General features: G+C 41.0%; 2 protein-coding genes across 2 annotated transcripts in view; one reads left to right on the top strand and one right to left on the bottom strand.

Moving 5' to 3' along the window:
• The window catches only part of COL9A3 (collagen type IX alpha 3 chain), a 64,597-nt gene extending 59,967 nt beyond the window's left edge, over window positions 1–4,630 (top strand). The window contains exons 26-28 of the mRNA XM_067554546.1: window positions 358–540; window positions 2,584–2,661; window positions 3,618–4,630. Coding sequence (XP_067410647.1) covers window positions 358–540; window positions 2,584–2,661; window positions 3,618–3,811 — 455 coding nt within the window. The 3' untranslated portion in view covers window positions 3,812–4,630. The remainder of the gene's footprint in view (window positions 1–357; window positions 541–2,583; window positions 2,662–3,617) is intronic.
• Window positions 4,631–5,553: 923 nt separating this feature from the next.
• Window positions 5,554–13,803, bottom strand: TCFL5 (transcription factor like 5). The gene is made up of 7 exons (XM_067554614.1): window positions 13,787–13,803; window positions 12,312–13,042; window positions 11,299–11,488; window positions 10,472–10,631; window positions 9,130–9,373; window positions 7,329–7,470; window positions 5,554–5,676 (listed from the first exon to the last, which is right to left on the bottom strand). Exons 2-7 carry the CDS (start codon window positions 13,031–13,033, stop codon window positions 5,554–5,556), a joined length of 1,581 nt encoding a protein of 526 aa, XP_067410715.1. The 5' UTR covers window positions 13,034–13,042; window positions 13,787–13,803.
• Between the last annotated feature and the right edge of the window lie 2,966 nt (window positions 13,804–16,769).

The following is a 16,769-nucleotide window of genomic DNA, read 5'->3' as shown; positions in this document are numbered from 1 at the left end:
AGAGGTTTACTATAATGAAAAACAATTTTTTTGTTTTTTTCTTATCAAAATACATCCACTAGGTTCAGCTCAAAGCATCTCCGCTTGTGGGTTACCAGGACAGACTCCAACTTCAGATGTGTGTAGCTCCCACTGGAGCCAGTCAGTGTTTTGGGCATGTGCATCTGAAAGCAATAATTCTGTCTGCATTGTGCAATCGATTTTTTTATTGGTGGAAATCCAGAGCTTATAATCTTCTCCTTTGAGTGAATACACTTGGTGGCAAGTGTCACACATCAAAAAAAGATTTTCAGACTTCAGGCAGAAGCATAGGGTAAAAGAATTTAACTTTTTGGTTTGTGTTATATTTTTTCTCAGAACAAATTGCACAGTTAGCTGCTAATTTGAGAAGGCCTTTGGCTCCTGGACTGATGGGTCGACCTGGCCCAGCTGGTCCCTCAGGTCCACCTGGGGCAATGGGAAGTGTCGGTCATCCCGGTGCTCGTGGTCCACCTGGATATAGAGGGCCAACAGGAGAACTTGGAGACCCTGGTCCAAGAGGTGAGTGAGTCTAAATCAGTGACAGCCTAATGACACTGCTCTTGCTCTCATTGAAATCATTGCTAAAACTTCTACTAACTTCAGTGGTGTAGGAACAGGACCTTGGGAGATTAGAGTAGGGGAAGGGGGTCAGGATTTTCTGTATTACAGTGCACTCCATTTATAAGAATCACCTGCATATAGTGATCCAAACCACTGGGACAAAATCATTTCTATACTAACTAAAATACTCCGATTGTAAGACCCAACTGCTTATAAGAATCAAATCATCTGGGACAAATGCGATTCTTATAAAAAGAGTGCACTGTATTATATACTGCAGCATGTGTAGCTGCTGCAGCTCCAGCCATTACCGACAAGCACCTATTGTTTAGTTAACAAATTCTCATCACTGTGATATACTGGGGTATAATGGGGAATGAGGCTTGTCTTGCCTCATGATCCCCCCCACCCGTGCTCCCTCCACTCTTTTCCCTTCTTATTCCTGAGCCATCTTCCATGCCGTTGCATTTGTCTGCAACAGCTTCCTCACTAATACGTGCAAGGCTCCCTCCATCATCTTCTTTATGGACGTATAAAATGCCATATGTTTCTCGAGAGACAAGGTGGACTACTTTATCTCACCTTGTGTCTCTAATATCCTGGGCCCAGCACAGCTACAACACTGCAAACGGCATCTGTTTCCTAAATCATTCAGGCAGTAGTATCTCCGCCCTGTTCTGTGTGCATGGAAGAGCCATATCCCAGGTTCTGTTTTACTGTTTTCTCTTTCCTCGTGCCACTAGTATGAAAATCATCCAGCCATGATGGCCAGTGCTCGTCTGCAGAGTGGTGCACTACAGCACTGTGGTCTGTCCCTGTTGGGGGATGGATTTTGTTTCTCAAATCCATAAAAACCCAATCACCTGGGTTTGGGGGAGAAATACTGAATTTTACACATAAAAAGCAAACTTTTCGGACCAGAGACCATTAGCGCTGACCTAACTACTACTGTAAAGTGACATATATACCTTTAGGGAAGCATAACTGTGTGTGTCCTGGAAGCAAGTGAAAGGAGGATGTGTTTGTTTTCCTTAAACAGAATTAAGATGGTAACTTAGGACAAAGTCTGAAGAGAAAAAAAAAAGGCAGAGTGTGCTGCATCTCAAGGCTACTTAGGACCTGTGCCTAGGGACCTTACTCACATGAGCAAATTCTGCAAGACTGGGGCTTTAGTGTTAGCTATTACACCTTACAATTAATGTGTGAATTTTGCAAATTGGTAACAGTTGCTGAGAGCAAATCCAGCATTTGAAGATTTTCAAACTCCTAAATGTAATGTGTAGATCCCCTGTGATACGAAATGAAACTGTAGGGGGCAGCACATTAAAGAGCTTGGCTCTGCAGAAATTTAACTTTTGCTTTTCAGAGGCCACTGGTAAACCTCTCATTATGATGTGATTTTGAGCTGTACACGAATATGACATTATAATTTAAAAGGTTTCATATGCAGCTATATTAATTAGGATAGTGGATCACTGGTGCGAAATGTATGCATTTTGGACCAGATTTTCAAAGATAGCTAGGCTCCTAAAGGTGCATGGATTTTCAGAAGTGCCTAGGCCCTAACTCCCATTGATTTAAATGAAAGTTAGACGCCTTGGTGCTTTTGGAAATTCCATTTGATACCTATCTGCATCCTTAGCTGCCTAAGCACCTTTGACAATCTGGCCCTTTATCCTTACTATAAAATGATGGACAATAGTAAAGAAATCTGATTGGCTAATAAAAGATCCAATAGTGTGAGTGTGCAATATCAAGACACACATAGTTACAATGAAAATGTAACTCTTTTTAAAAAATAAAAGCAGTAAATGTCAAGAAATACAGAAACTGTGAAATGGGCACATGTGGAGCCAATATCTGCCAATTGGATCCATGTATGCAGCTTCTTGTTTGAATTACCACTTATGCTCTCAGGATATTCCCCGCCATGTATGAGAGCTAACTTGGCTGTTCTCTGTAAATGATTATTTAAATTAAAATGTCTTTACATCATTACAGGTGATACAGGTGAAAAGGGAGACAAAGGAGCCACTGGCATAGGTATTGATGGGCCTGATGGAGATCAAGGACTTCAGGGTAAGTTGATGCAGTATTTAGTACAACTGAGAAGTGCTCAAATGACAGCAATATGGACTGTACCTGTTTATTCAGGAATATATTTTTATTTTTATGATAAATCTCCTCCTAGATGGAATTTTTCGTATTATAATTAAGATGATGTATTTTAGGGACACATTTTTACTACATCCACAAATCCAGTAGTAAGACATAAAGGGAAGATTTCCCAAGTGACAAATGAGTTGGCACTTAACTCCCATTGACTTTCAATGAAAGATATGTGCTTAACTCTCCAATTTGTGCCTTTGGGAATCACCCCACATGAATCCTGTTACTTCATCTTCAGTTGATAGCAGGTGCAAAATTAGAAGCCAAGTTGAGGATCCTCTTAATACTTTAGGCTGAGATGTTCAAAGGACCTAAGGAAATTAGGTGCCCAAGTAGTTTAGACACCTAACTCTCTTAGGCTTTTTGGAAAGTCCCAGCCTCACACATTTTCAAACATCAAGGAGACAACAATCATTATAGGCTAGAATAAAGGCTCTTAGAGGGGCTGCACTGCATGTGATTTGTGCTATGACTGAATTCCTTTCTCCCTACAGTTACTATGCTAATCTGAGTTATGTGATAATAGACTAATGACTGAGAAGCCAGTTTTGAAATGGTCAGCCACAGTAAAGTATGGTAGTCCCAAAAATAAGCAGACATATATGTAAGAACAACTATGCATTGGCAAACTTCTGCTCTCAGCTACACCCATGTAAATCCAGAGTAACTCTGCTAAACCCAGTTCATTTACTCCAGGTTTAGACCATTATAACAGAGCAGAATTTAGCCTATGGCTCAATTACCATAGTTACTACAGATATCCTATACTCCAAAGGGCCATAATACAGCACTAGAATATTTTAAACTGACATGCAAATAAAAGGCAGTATTTCACCCTAAATCATTTTTCTATTCTCTCCTTTAAGGTCCACCAGGTGTACCTGGAACTAGTAAAGATGGTCGGGATGGGACTCATGGTGAACCTGGTCTGCCAGGTGATCCTGGTGTACCTGGTGCAATAGGGGCTCAGGGAACTCCAGGAATCTGTGATACATCAGCCTGCATGGGTGCTGTTGGAGGAGGATCCAAAAAATCATCATCACTAAAAGTGAAGAAGTGACTGAATATTTAAGTAAACAGTGAATTGTATGAAAACAGACAGGATCCTTCTAGTGATAAATGGACAAATGTTCCTTCTATTAAAATGAATAAAATGGAGACTTTGACACAGTTATTTGGTTCCATGAAACAGGAAAGCATCAGATGAAAACCTTTACTAAAAAGATGCTTAAATTTGTTTTCCCGCACCTCCCCACCCATTTTCCTGAATTTTTAACTGCAAAACAACCTCCCATTCCTTTCCTTCCTCCCCACTTTAATGAAGAGACCTCCAAGAGGACGTGCTGCTCCTTTTATTGTCATCTCCCTAACTATACTAAAGCTTGTGGCTAAAGGCTTGAGCCTATGCTTACTGAATTCAGTGGTGCAGGATCAGGCACTAATTGAACATCATTGACCATGTACATTTGTTGTCCACCACAGTACCTCAAACATTTGCCATGGCTAGGAAATGTTAAACCCTTTGCACTCTTGCAATCTAGTCTGCAAAGGATGTAATGTATATATTATAATTTACAGGGGAGAATTTTTGTATATTTCCATGTTATAATAAAGGATATTCAATAACAGCATTTTCACACCTCTACTTCAGCTATTTGCACAGAATTTGTGAAGGAAATCCCAAGTCAGAAAGGATGCTCTTCTAAACACCAGCCAAAATTACTGTATGAACCGTTGTAAAAATAAAAGAAGATTTTTTTAACCTTTTTTTGTGATGTTGTAACTGTCATTATGCACATCAAAGCTTGTTATGCTAAACCCTTTCTTCCCCTCATTGCTTTTAGTAGAATTATTTGAAAATAAATTGCTCCAAAATTGCGAATATCAGTGATTTAAAACAGTATTTATTTTTGGGTGACTTTTTTTGTACTCTGAACCTGTTAGCATCATCTTTTTAAAGACATTAATAAAGCCACTTTTTCAGTTCATAAAATATACTTCTGTCCTAAAAAGTGCAGCTTATTAACAAGTAGAGTCATTACTACTCTTTTAATATGAAAATATTTTGTGCACTTAAATAATTCACTGTTTACAATATACCACTTTTGAATGAAAGCAACAATACAGGAAAATTGTTGGACAATTTCTGCAAAAGTATTTAAAATACTACTGTATTTTAAAAGCAATGCCAACAGCATTGTATGACACTTTAGTTCTATGGGGATGTACGTTTCATCCATTGCAAATTTGAATTCCAACACATACAATATTGTTTGTAAGATGTGTACTTCTTAGACAAGCAATAACCAATTTAACTTTCTCACTGTTCCAATTGCGAAATGGGCACTACAGTGGCATCTTTATTTTTTATTTTATTTTATTTTTTTTACATTTAACAGGAATGTACATTCTTGACTGAATAAATACAATAGGAAAAGGTGGATGATCTGTAACAATTTCTAACTATATTATAGCTTGTTAAAAATGGATTTTGGTAGCTATCAGGAAAAAAAATATTTAGTGGCTGTCATGACAATTTCTTCTTGCCTCTGATCTCTAAGATGGTACTGCTCAATAAATATTGTTGGTAATTCATTTATCTTTCCATTTTGAATAAAGAATGTTTTCTGTACTGTTCTATTTATGTATTTTTACAAATTACATTGTGCAAGTCACTCTTGGATCCCTCAATTTTAAATTCGTCACAGGAGAAAAAAATTCAGTATGTGGACATACAATAATTGATATGGAACATCATTAGGTATCAATACTTTCCATAAATCTCTGGGTATTTAGTTCAAATTACTTGATCTCCATTGCTGTGCTATTCTGTATGTTTTCCTGCATTGGACATGTTACTAATGAGTCTGCTCTTGTTAGTTTTAGTCTCCTGCCTGTTTTACCACAGAACACAGTCTCAAATTCCTAAAATCAAAAATACAAAGTAATTATTATCATGCTTAATGCAATACATATTTAAGTAAAATATTATTAAAATACAAAGATGCAGCTCCTGCAACCTGGCAAACCTTAGAGGGCAAGCTGGTCCATTTTTTAGGCGGCTTGCCTGAACCATGAGAGACCTGGTTTCAATGTTCTGCTCTGCCTCAGACTTCCTATGTGACCTTGGGCAAGTTACTTAGGCCCAGCTCCTCAAAGTTACCTACGTGGAGTTAAGTGCCTAAATATCTTTGAGGATCTGGGCTTTAGCCTTTCTGTGCCTCAGTTCCCCATCTGTAAAACTGGAATAATAGTATTTCACTACTTCACAGGCATGCTGAGAGGCTAAATACATTAACAATTGTGAGGTGCTCAGATTCCTCAGTGAAGGAGAACATACAAGACATTGAGCTGAGCAGGAAAAAAAAATGTGGCTGCTACAACAGACTAAATACTGTAGGAGCCCCTTCCAGCTTAATGTGATTCTCTACATCCCCCACAACAATTCTGATAGTGAATGTTTGTAGTTGTGCTTTCATCAGCCCAACTGCATCCCCAAAACCTATCTTCATAGTTGGGCATAAGGAACCCCTGCAAAATTATATACTTTGGCACTGAGAACGTGGATCGCTCTGTTGGCTTCCAGCATACTGCTGCCTTCTGCAATGGAATCTCATTGATTTTGCTGCAATCAGAACATGCCACAACTATTAGGGAGGAATAGGATTTGTTCCGCCATTAATAGGAATTCCTGTGTGTCAAATCATTTAGCATTTTAGGAGCAAATTCTACTTTCAACTTGTCACATACATTGCCGTTAGTCAATGGATACTACTTGTATCTATCTGATGGCAGAACTTTTATTTTTTACTACATTTTTGCAGTTTAGGGCTAATTTTATGAGAAATTGGACAGCTTTTTCATTGCACCAACTTTTGTGGATACAAAAGCTCCAACCCAAAGGCTTCCGCATGCCTATGGTAGTTTTTGTAGTGCTTGCCCTAAGATTTCATTTTGAAAAGAGACTAGGAAACAAAGATTAATGCTTGATGTGCTGTACACGACCACTGCCAGGGACCATATGTTGAAAAGGATACCCCTGAACGCTATTGCTACGTGGCCATTGTGAATGGCTGTCAAAGGCACCTCCGTTGGAGGTCATTGGGTAACATAACTATCTACACGTTACTGAACGCTTTAATAAAATAAAGTACAATACAGTTAAGACAAATAAATGTGCTCATAAAACCAGGGAGCTTGGAACAGAAAGCAGAGGAGGGAAGGAGAAAAACAGTTCAGTGTGTATGCATGGGCAGGACAGATACGGATAAAAAAATGGAACATTTGGCAAAAGCTTCAAACCTACAGCCTGTGTTGGTTCTCCTGAGTGTTGCACTATATGACCAAATCCAATTTTACTTAGCTTGTGAGATCTGATGCAACATAAACTATGAGCTCACAGCAACTGAAACCATCCAAGTAATACCTATTAAAAGAAGCCAGATCAGTGATTTTGTAGCCTTTACCCACATTTTTAAGAGGCAAAGTGAATGTACAACACAGGTGTCTCATGTTTAACCACGTTAAGATCATTGTTATAAAATTTAAAAATGCTGGATTGTATGAGATTTATTAACCTTTTTCAGGGAATCCCCATGCCTTTCCTGAATGTATTTCAGAAATGCTGTTGTCCACTGTAACGTTGTTGCCTTGTCAGTGTCAGCAGTGCAAAATGGAACCAGAAGATTCAATTCATCACAACAAATCCGGATTCTGCGTCTATAGTCAATGCAAAATAATTTCTAGCAGATAAATAACCTAGAAAGTGTATATACAACTACAAGGATTGTTTAGATGTTGATATTTGTTTTGCATTTTGGGGAGAAACCACCACTCAAATTTGAATATGACTAAATACAACTATTTGGACGCTTCACCAACGGTAACACAGCTAGCTGTAAATTACATCAGGGGCCATTTCAGCTCTCAGCCAACTTCAGGATCAGGTGAACCAAGGAATGGTTGAAAGCCACCTTTCCACCACTCCCACGGTTCTGGGCCAACTCACAGTGCTAAGTGGTCACAATTGAACACCATGGACAATGCCATTTGCTTTTCACTCCTAAATCCACAGGTCTTTGCATGGGGATATGTCTGAGTATATATCCTAATTTGATACAATTTGTGTGTGTCCTAAGGGCAGTTTTAAGAAAGATGTAGGCTAGCAGAAATGAATAATACTGAAATGAGGGTTTGCTAATATTGTACTGCAGCCATATGCCAAAAGCTCTTTGAGCAGAGCTTGTCATTTATTATTATGTATTTGTACAGTGCCATGCACAATGGGGCTTAACCTGATGTGGGCTTTAGCCTCTACTGCACTGTAAATAGTAACTGTGCATAGGGTGAATTCAACTTTTGGGACTGTAGATGGCTGAGTTGGCACAGGAATAGACAATGTGGAGAAAAACTTAATTGCTGCGTTTGCTTCACTGCCTCCCAGAATGAGAAGGCTCACAAGTGAAAAACAGGCTCAAGTATCACACTGAAATGTAAGTACAATATTTATATTCCAAGTGATTTATTTTATATGGTTAAAAATGAGAAAGTGAGCACTTTTCCAGTAACAGTGTGCTGTGACACTTTTGTATTTTTGTAAGATATATGATTTTGTAAGCAAGTAGTTTAAGTGAGATGAAACTTGCGGCATGCAAGACAAATCTGATTCTTGAAAGGGGTACAAGTAGTCTGGAAAGGTTGAGAACCACTGACTTTGACAGATATAATTTAGTCTGTAAGCTGCTCTGAGTGGTCCTCAATAGACCACTCCGCTGCCTGAGGCTCACCAGAACACATTATGTTCTGGCCCTGCCACTTCATGCCCAATGAGATGGGAGAGTAGGTGGAGTAAAGTCAACCATGGCAGCTTTATCCATAGCTTATTGTACTAGTCTTAGAATAATTCTAACTATATTTCAATCATAATTAGCAAACATTTTATTTTAATTTTCCATTAATCATCTGCAAAAGAGAAAAAGCCAGTTAATTCATTTGCAGAAGGTGACATTTGCTTTGAAATCACTGTCATACGTAGGTCATGATTACGTATCTTTTGTTAGCTATGTATTTGAAGTTTGCATACTTCCTGTGTTTTTATAAAATGACCATATTTTGAAAGAATCTGTTAAAGCATTTTGGCGTATCTTGTCTGATTAGTTTTTTATTTTTTGTTTTTTTAATTGCTGACTTTCTAAACACCTAAACCAGAATTTTATTTGCCTCCAGCAGAAACACTCGCTTTCTAAAAAAGACACTTTCTCCAGCTGACAAATTAAGCAAAACATATCCAATAATCTAATATATATTAAGTATATTGTAGTTAATTTATGCTTCAAGAATGTTTTGTGTTGGAACTCTTCATAGAGCAATGAAAATTACCTTCTGTCTCTTTCCATGCGGTTATGCCTCTCCCTGCGCTGAGAAATTCCTCCCTGAGTTCCACTCTGTGCCTGCATACTTGAATTTAACTGTGTTGACTGCCAAGTACCTTGTGCAGAAGCAGTACTTTGGCTTTCACATATATTTTGAATTTCACTAAGAGGTCTGCGGTCTCCATTTGCATCCAACTGGCGTATTCGGCTGCGACTTCTTTTATTTATTGCTTGTTTACATAAAGCTTCTTCTTTGCAAAACAAGGGAAAAAAGCAGTACTTTAATTTTGATTCTTCCACTCTATCATCATTATTTAATAAATATTAAGCTTAATTGAAACTTTATGATTTTGCAAGTTTTGATTTTGATGGACTAATTCATAACTAATATAAAAAAGTGAGGCATCTGTAATTGTAACTCATTTTCAAATGAGTTCATACTGTCATCTTAAGTGGCTAATGCTACTAAAGCACTATGAAAATATAAAATGGTGTGAGTATATTACTTAGATTATAAATATGAGAACTCCTACAATTCACATTTTCAAAATGATAATCACTACTGAACTACTAATGTAAACTAGTGTTGAGGAAATCAACTTTTCCATCTTACTATTCAAATGAAAAAATAAGACAATCAATAAATGAGCAATAACAAGTTAATAATTAAGGATCAGATCTCCTATAAAGGGGAAAGTTTTGTATACCGGTCATAGGTCTCTGGAGGAAATACCACAAGCTGAACTTCAATAATCGTTCCCTGCTGCATTAGCACTATTGTCACTATGTGGGGCAGTAGAGTGAGAGAGTCACCACATGCACAGATTTTCCAGGATGCCCTGCAGATTTGGTCCCCCTGGAGAGGGAAGGGGCAATCACACAGAGGCCCATGCCTGACAAACTGCTATATGAGACTGACTCACTTACAGCAACACATCTCCATAGGAGCCCTGCTGCCCTGGCCTGCCTGCCTTATGCTCACTGCTCTGAAATCCCCTGAAACTCCTCAGGTGAAGATTTACTATACGGGGAGAACCAGAAGAAATAATTATGAGTAGGTCAGGATTAGCTCAGATTTGGAAATTCCCAAGGATGTGCTGGGGGCTGATAGTGTTAGTGTGGCAAACTCACTTTATGAGGGAGCCAAAACTAAGGGGCAAACAGTCAGAAATGAGCGTGGGTGTCAAGCATTTCTGAAAGTCTACAGATTGGTAGGTATTTGACAGAGATTAAATTGTATATATGAAACTATTAAAAGCACATTCATCCTTGAAAACAAAATCAGTAAGAAATATAATTTGAGGTTGAGGGACACAGAAAGCAAAGTGAGCAGATGCTAAATAATTTACCTCCCACTTTAATCCAAACTTGTTCAGGTAAAGCTTTATTCCTAGTGCCTACTGTTTGTTTAGTGGATTCAATTTCCTGATAACAGAAAGAGAATGCTCTAGGTAATCCAAGGTCTTGATGTTTGGCAGTTTCCAGAATAGTACAAGATGTTCCAGAGTTCTGGAAAAGAAATCAAGGAATGTTAAGTGAAAAGAAGAGGATAATACTTTGATGTGTTTTTAACTTGAGTCCCATCCTATAATGAGTTGTTGTATTGTCAAATGCCAATTGTGATTTTTTCTGCAGCACAGTCCAGACCATTTGTGTAGTTTTACTGTTGAACCTATCACAGTTCCTGAGTGCCAATTTCAGTTATTATTCTTGGCTTGCAGTAACTGTGAGAAAATGAAATTTCGTTGAGTTTTTGTTAAAAGGAAATGTAAAGAAGGAACCAAGAGAAAACTCCACTTGCTAACCACCTACTTGCAGCTAGCTATGTCTTTGTGAAGGAAACTGTTGTAGCGGTGAACTGAGTGAAGTAAACAAAAGTGCCTTCTTGGATGCTGGTCATGCCAGCTTGGTCCATATTCATACAAGAGATAGAAGGACTTAATCAAAATAATTAAGTGAGAACTATATTTCATCTTTAAGAAGGGTCAAATAACAAATAAATTGTAATCCCTCTGATAAATTCCCTTTTAACAAAACCTTATAAAATAACTTTGAACCTGATAAATTAAAATAAATTAAATTTGGAAAAATTCTGCAAGATTTAACTGAGATATGGACTACTGTTAAGGTTTCAAAGGAGCAGGATACAAATAATAAAAGAAAACATATAATCTACCTGTGATTGTGAAGGGTTAACACTTCCAGTAGTAGAACATGTATTCATAGTAAATAATGGATATGTGAACTGTAAAGCAGTAGTTGCAGCAGCAGCGGTCTTATTTTTCACTAAAGTAGTACATTTATTCTGCTGCTGGTGAAGAGGAACACCCATTAGTTCTGATGGTTGACGAATTAGTGTTACTAAACTACAAAAATAAATAAATAAAACAAGACTAGTTACTTTAAAATGACTATAAAAACCTTTTCAGCTATCTACTCTTCTAGTGACAGTGTGAATAAAAAAACTATTTTCATTTACTCTAAATACACATTACCATTAAGGGCCAACTATTTACCTCACTGACTTCAATGGCCAAAGGTTTAATAAATTATTTTATTCTGTACACTTAAATTACAGTGTTGGATTTCATAAAACTAATTTCCATCAGTGCTCTAAGTTTGAGACTAAAAAAGAATATATTGTGTTGCAATAAAAAACACAGGCTCAGTAACAAAAATGTCCAAATAAGAGGCAGCATGTGCAAGTCTGAGGTTCATATCCTGCAAGTGGATTTGTACAGACAGGCTCCTGTACCAGCATGGAGCTCCTTCCAGATTACAACACTAACCAGTGTCTTCTGATAAGTCTGTTAATAAAGTGTGAAATCTACATTACTTTTGGCAAAGTTAGCAGGGTGTAAAATCTAAAGATCTGGTTTATATATTTTACTTACATTTGATGTTGATGTCAAAAATAAAGTTGATAATTAATTAATTTACACAATTATGTTTTGTAGTGTGTACACAACTGACCAAATTCAGACCTAGTGTAAGTAGGCACTATTTGAAGTTACTGAAAGTTGTGCCCTCATTTCCACCAGAACTTAATTTGGGCCAAAGCACACAGCTAGTCTGTTTGAATATTAAAAACATAGCACGTTCATAAATTTGAATCCAGACTAAATACTGAACTACATGAAAATATATAATATAACAATATACTTTAAACTAAAGTTAATGACAACACACTTGTTAAGAGTCACTCCAGATTCTTGGGGTTCTTGACATCTGGGATTTTCTGTGTGGATGCTGTTGAATCGGTCTTCCAAACGAACACGAACTGCAGATTTAGATCTAGGCTCAGGTGCTGGTGCTGAATTGTCAACAAGTACAGTTTCTTTATTTGTTCCAGCACCATTTTCACCATGCTTCACTCTTACTAAACTGTGCCCTGTGACTTCTAGAGAGCTACTGTTAGGTGTTTTATCTACTTCATTAGAAGGAAGATTAGATTCACTAAGTAGCATCATTCTGAGCTCTTGAAAGTCAATGTGCCCCAGACATTGGTTTGAACCCATGAAATTGCTGTCAGAAGCTAGACCTGACTGACAGATAACTGGGTAAACTGACTGGTTCCCAGAGTATGATGAATAGCCAGCTTGATTGCTGTTCACTGAGGACTGGTGCTGAGGTTGATCTGCAGAATTACTAGCTGAGAAGAATGCAGAATTGAGCTTAGCTTCCATTTCACCTTCATTTGCTTGTGCCTCCATATGTGAATAGAGTATGTGCTGAAGCTGGGTGTACTCTATTTCTGTCATCTCCACCAGGTTGAGGTCTGTGGTGGTGAAGCTAAGGTTTTGCTCACCAAAGGAGCTGTCACTTGGGCCTTCAGGTCCAGCAGGAGCAAGGTCTGGAACACCAGCAGCTGTCTGCGGACTGGAGGTCTGTTTTGGAGTTGATCCTGACATGACTTCAAACTAGAAACCAAATTAGTCATTAATAAATCCTTCAGCAACAAAGTGTGCTTCCAGCAAATGCTATCATAACCACCCCCTCAAAAAAGAGAAGTAAATGTAGTACCCCCCTGTAACAATAGCTCTGAGAGAGCAAGGAACCAGCAGGGAGGAATAACCCCTCCCCCATTCAATAATACTTCTTCAGAAGAGGGGACATCACAGCCCCACCTGCTGATCCCCCACAGGGGAGTGTATAACCTAACCCCTGGTATGGCCCCCTCCAAAAAGGGAGGGGATAAACCACCAGAAACAACACCCCCCAAATAGCATGTAATCCCGCAATAGCACCACCCTCAGGAGGGAGGATGGGGCCCCCAATAATGGCCCCAGAGAAGGCTCTACCCCTCCTCCAATGATGCTGCCAAGTAAAGAGGGGAGGGGCCCTGCACCTGATGATAATGGCTCCCACCCCCCCCCAAAAAAGAGAGCATGTCCCCCCCAAAATGGAGGGGGGGGACCAGCGCCTCCAAATACCACCACCAGGCGAGGGGGAGGGGTAAATTCAGCCCATCCCACTAACACTCGGGGGGAGGGGTAAAACTCGGCCCCAGCCTGCCCCTCCCTAGCGCTCAGAGAGCAACGATTGTACCCCCCCTCCCCTCAAAGGCCTGCCCCATAGGGATCGGCGAGGTGCTAAGTCTGCCTAGCAACCAGTAGGAGGTTTGGGGGCGGGCGCGAAGTACAGTTCCGCCTGGGAAGGCCTACCCGTGCGCCTGCGCCGCCGCTTTTTAACCGTCGCGAGCCTCCACCCCCCCCCCTCCCGTGACTTAAGGAGGGTCGCGCGCCCGAGTCCGCGCGCGCCGCCCGCTGTGTCCTCGCGCCGCAGCTGCAGGCTTCAGGGTGCGATGATTCCCGCCGAAGTCCGAAAGTCATGGCCACGTCACGTGGCCGAGAAGGCTGCGCGCGCATCATTTACCGGCGGCCTGGTTGGCCCTCGCGCCGCGGGGGCTCGGGTGCGGGGGGTCCGGCTCAGTGCAATGTCCCCGCCTTTGTCCCACCTGCTTTGCGTCCTCTACCCACAAACGCTCCGGTTCCCTGAGGAACACCCCACCCCCGCACCCCCAAACACTCATCTTCCCCCAGACGCCGCAGGACCATCCCCGCTCGGGACCATCTCCCCTGGGCCCTCAGGAATACCCTCCGAGACTATCGCCCAGGCCCCTCAGGAACACCACCGGGACCATCTCCCGTCCCTGCCCGCAGATCCCTCAGGAAACCCCCGCCCGGGCCTGTCCCTCCCCCACCCCCCACACCCAGCACCGTGTCCGTCACCTCCCCCAGTCCCATCAGGAACACACCACCTACCCTCCTACTGCCCCTCAGGAACATCCCTGGCGATCTCCCCCAACCCAAACACCCCTGATCATCTCTTTTCCCCTCTGGAACACCCCCCGCCCCCTTCACTCACTCTTGGCAGGCAGACATTTTCAGGCCTTCCCCCCAACTCCTCCCATAAGCGCCCCCCACAGAGCTAACTTTCCTCCCCAGTTTCCCCACAGGGCTTCAGCATGGCAGGGAGAACAGGGCTCCTGTGCCCGCCTCTGCCACAGTCCAGCTGCGTGACCTTAGGCAAGTCACTCCCCCCTTCTCCCCACCTTAACACCTATAAATGATACCTCAACTAGCCGAATTTTAAAAGGAAAGAAATCCAAAGAACACAAACAAGAGAGGGGAGGGTAACGGTGGCCCTGGATGGGTGTTAATACTGCCTGACGTGTAATATGTCCCTGTATTGGGTCTGGTCACATAAAAACAGCCCAGTGGTGTTTGAAATAACTGTGGTTATAGGAAAGTTGCCCCAGTATAGTCAAGATACTGCAGAAGTTGGACTGGGAGGAAATGCCAAAGCCAAATTTTGCTCTAGGTCAGACCTGCCTACATGCAAAGTAACTCAGATGAAGGCAATAGAATTTATGCAGGTTTACACTGCTGCAACTAGGATGGAGGAACAAATTCTGTTAATTATGGAGGAATTTGGTTCACCTAGGAGGAAGTTATATCTACACAGTACACTGTCAAGACTCGGTGGGCATGATTTTCAAAAGCACTTCAGTGATTGAGAAGCACAGACGCTGACTTTCAATTAGATGCATGCTCCGAAGTCACCACAAATCTTGAAAATCGCACCACATACCTTTGTGTGGGATCTAAAGCCCTTTAACTATGCTGTCCTGTCACACAATTGGGCTACATAGCATTGGTCACTCTGAGCTCAACAACCCAATTATAAGCTGCGTTAGTCTTGATTTTCCAGTGTCTTTTTTCTTATCTGAGTGACCATCTACCGTTAGAGAGAAAAGGCAGAGGAGATAATATTTTTTATTGGACCAACTTTGTTGGTGAAAGGGACATGCTTTCAACCTACAGAACTCTTCTTCAGGTCTGGCTGGTCGGTCCCAGATCTGAAGAAGAGCTCTGTGTAGCTGGAAAGCTTGTCTCTCTCACAACAGAAGTTGGTCCAATAAATATTACCAACCCCACTTTATCTAATATCCGAGGACCAACATGGCTGCTGTATACTGTTACTCCTTTTTTACTTGAGTAACTAGCCAAAATGTAGGGACTTGTAGGTTCTTCCAGTAGGGAGGAGAAATTGATGATAGTAGTGTCTTTGTACATTCCTTGTAAATAAAGTTGCAACAAAGTCCTGTTTTTCTGAATGAAACAACAGGAGATAGTTTCTTTGCTTACAACCCCAAGCCTTGTTTGCCCACACAAAACCGAGAAGCCTCCCTCTGTGGGCTTCTTGCAGGGTAACTGTTTGTCCAGGCTCTGTGTCTGTCTCTCTGTACCCAGCATTTTTCCTGGACCTCATCTTAGCTCTAGGCTCCTGATGCTTCTTCCCCACTGCCCATGGTTAATATCGCCTCTTAATCATATCCCTCTAGCTTGCCTCAAGCCTTTCCCCAAGGAGTTGAGGGCGAGAACTCCTCGGGGAAAGGCCTGAGGCAAGCTAGAGGGATATGATTAATCAGGAGAAGAGGCGATATTAACCATGGACAGTGGGGAAGAGGCATCAGGAGCCTAGAGATAAGAAGAGGTCCAGGAAAAATGCTGGGTATCTTAAGGAGCAAATCTAACTGCTCAATACAGGGTCTCTGGGCTAGACCCCAGAACAGTGGGTGGGTCTATTACAAGGACTATTGATCCCAGCATGGGGGCTGCAGGCTGAGCCTTGAAGATGAGCTGAGGAATAGCCCAAAAGGGGGCAGAAAGACCTTCTCGTGTTTATGTTTTGAGGACTTTTTGAATAGTTGGTATCCCAGAAGGAGTGGACTTAATGTGTGACCTGAGTGGAGAACTGAGTTGTGGAAAGAGTGCCCAAGAGAGCGAGAGCGTGCTAGTATGCCATGCTTAGCCGCAGAAGGTGCCTTAGCAATGAGTGAGCTCCAGCGCAAGAGAACTAACACACTTACAAAAAATGCCATGACACCTTTACGAGTGGGTGTTCTGTTCTGGACTTTCATCTCATGTCTCACCGGAAGAGGGTAATGAAATTAGAGGTATGTAAGGGCTTCTGTCTGAGTAAAAAGTTCAATACTCAATAGTGTATAAGTAAGCTGAGTAAGAGATGGTACAATAAACTTCTATAAACTGACTAATAGCATACTGAGCAGTTGGATGGTCCACTTCATTAAAAAAAAAAGTCTGCTTTTCTTACTTAGGTACACACATGTCCTCAGGTAAA

Source organism: Emydura macquarii, unplaced genomic scaffold (assembly GCF_026122565.2).
Source record: "Emydura macquarii macquarii isolate MOO-44397 ecotype Brisbane River unplaced genomic scaffold, CSIRO-AGI_Emac_v2 contig_1483, whole genome shotgun sequence".
In the NCBI taxonomy this organism is placed as follows: Eukaryota; Metazoa; Chordata; order Testudines; family Chelidae; genus Emydura; species Emydura macquarii.
Note: the sequence above shows the minus strand (reverse complement) of the source record. Positions and strands in the feature narration are given on the sequence as shown.

Bases quoted from the DNA above. Each gene is read 5' to 3' on its own strand.
- TCFL5 (XM_067554614.1), bottom strand. From the start codon at position 13,033: ATGTCAGGATCAACTCCAAAACAGACCTCCAGTCCGCAGACAGCTGCT. The intron at 11,489-12,311 runs GTGTGTTGTCAT...TTATTTTTGTAG, and splicing joins TCTGGAGTGACTCTTAACAA to TTTAGTAACACTAATTCGTC. The intron at 7,471-9,129 runs GTAATTTTCATT...CATTGACTATAG, and splicing joins CGCATGGAAAGAGACAGAAG to ACGCAGAATCCGGATTTGTT.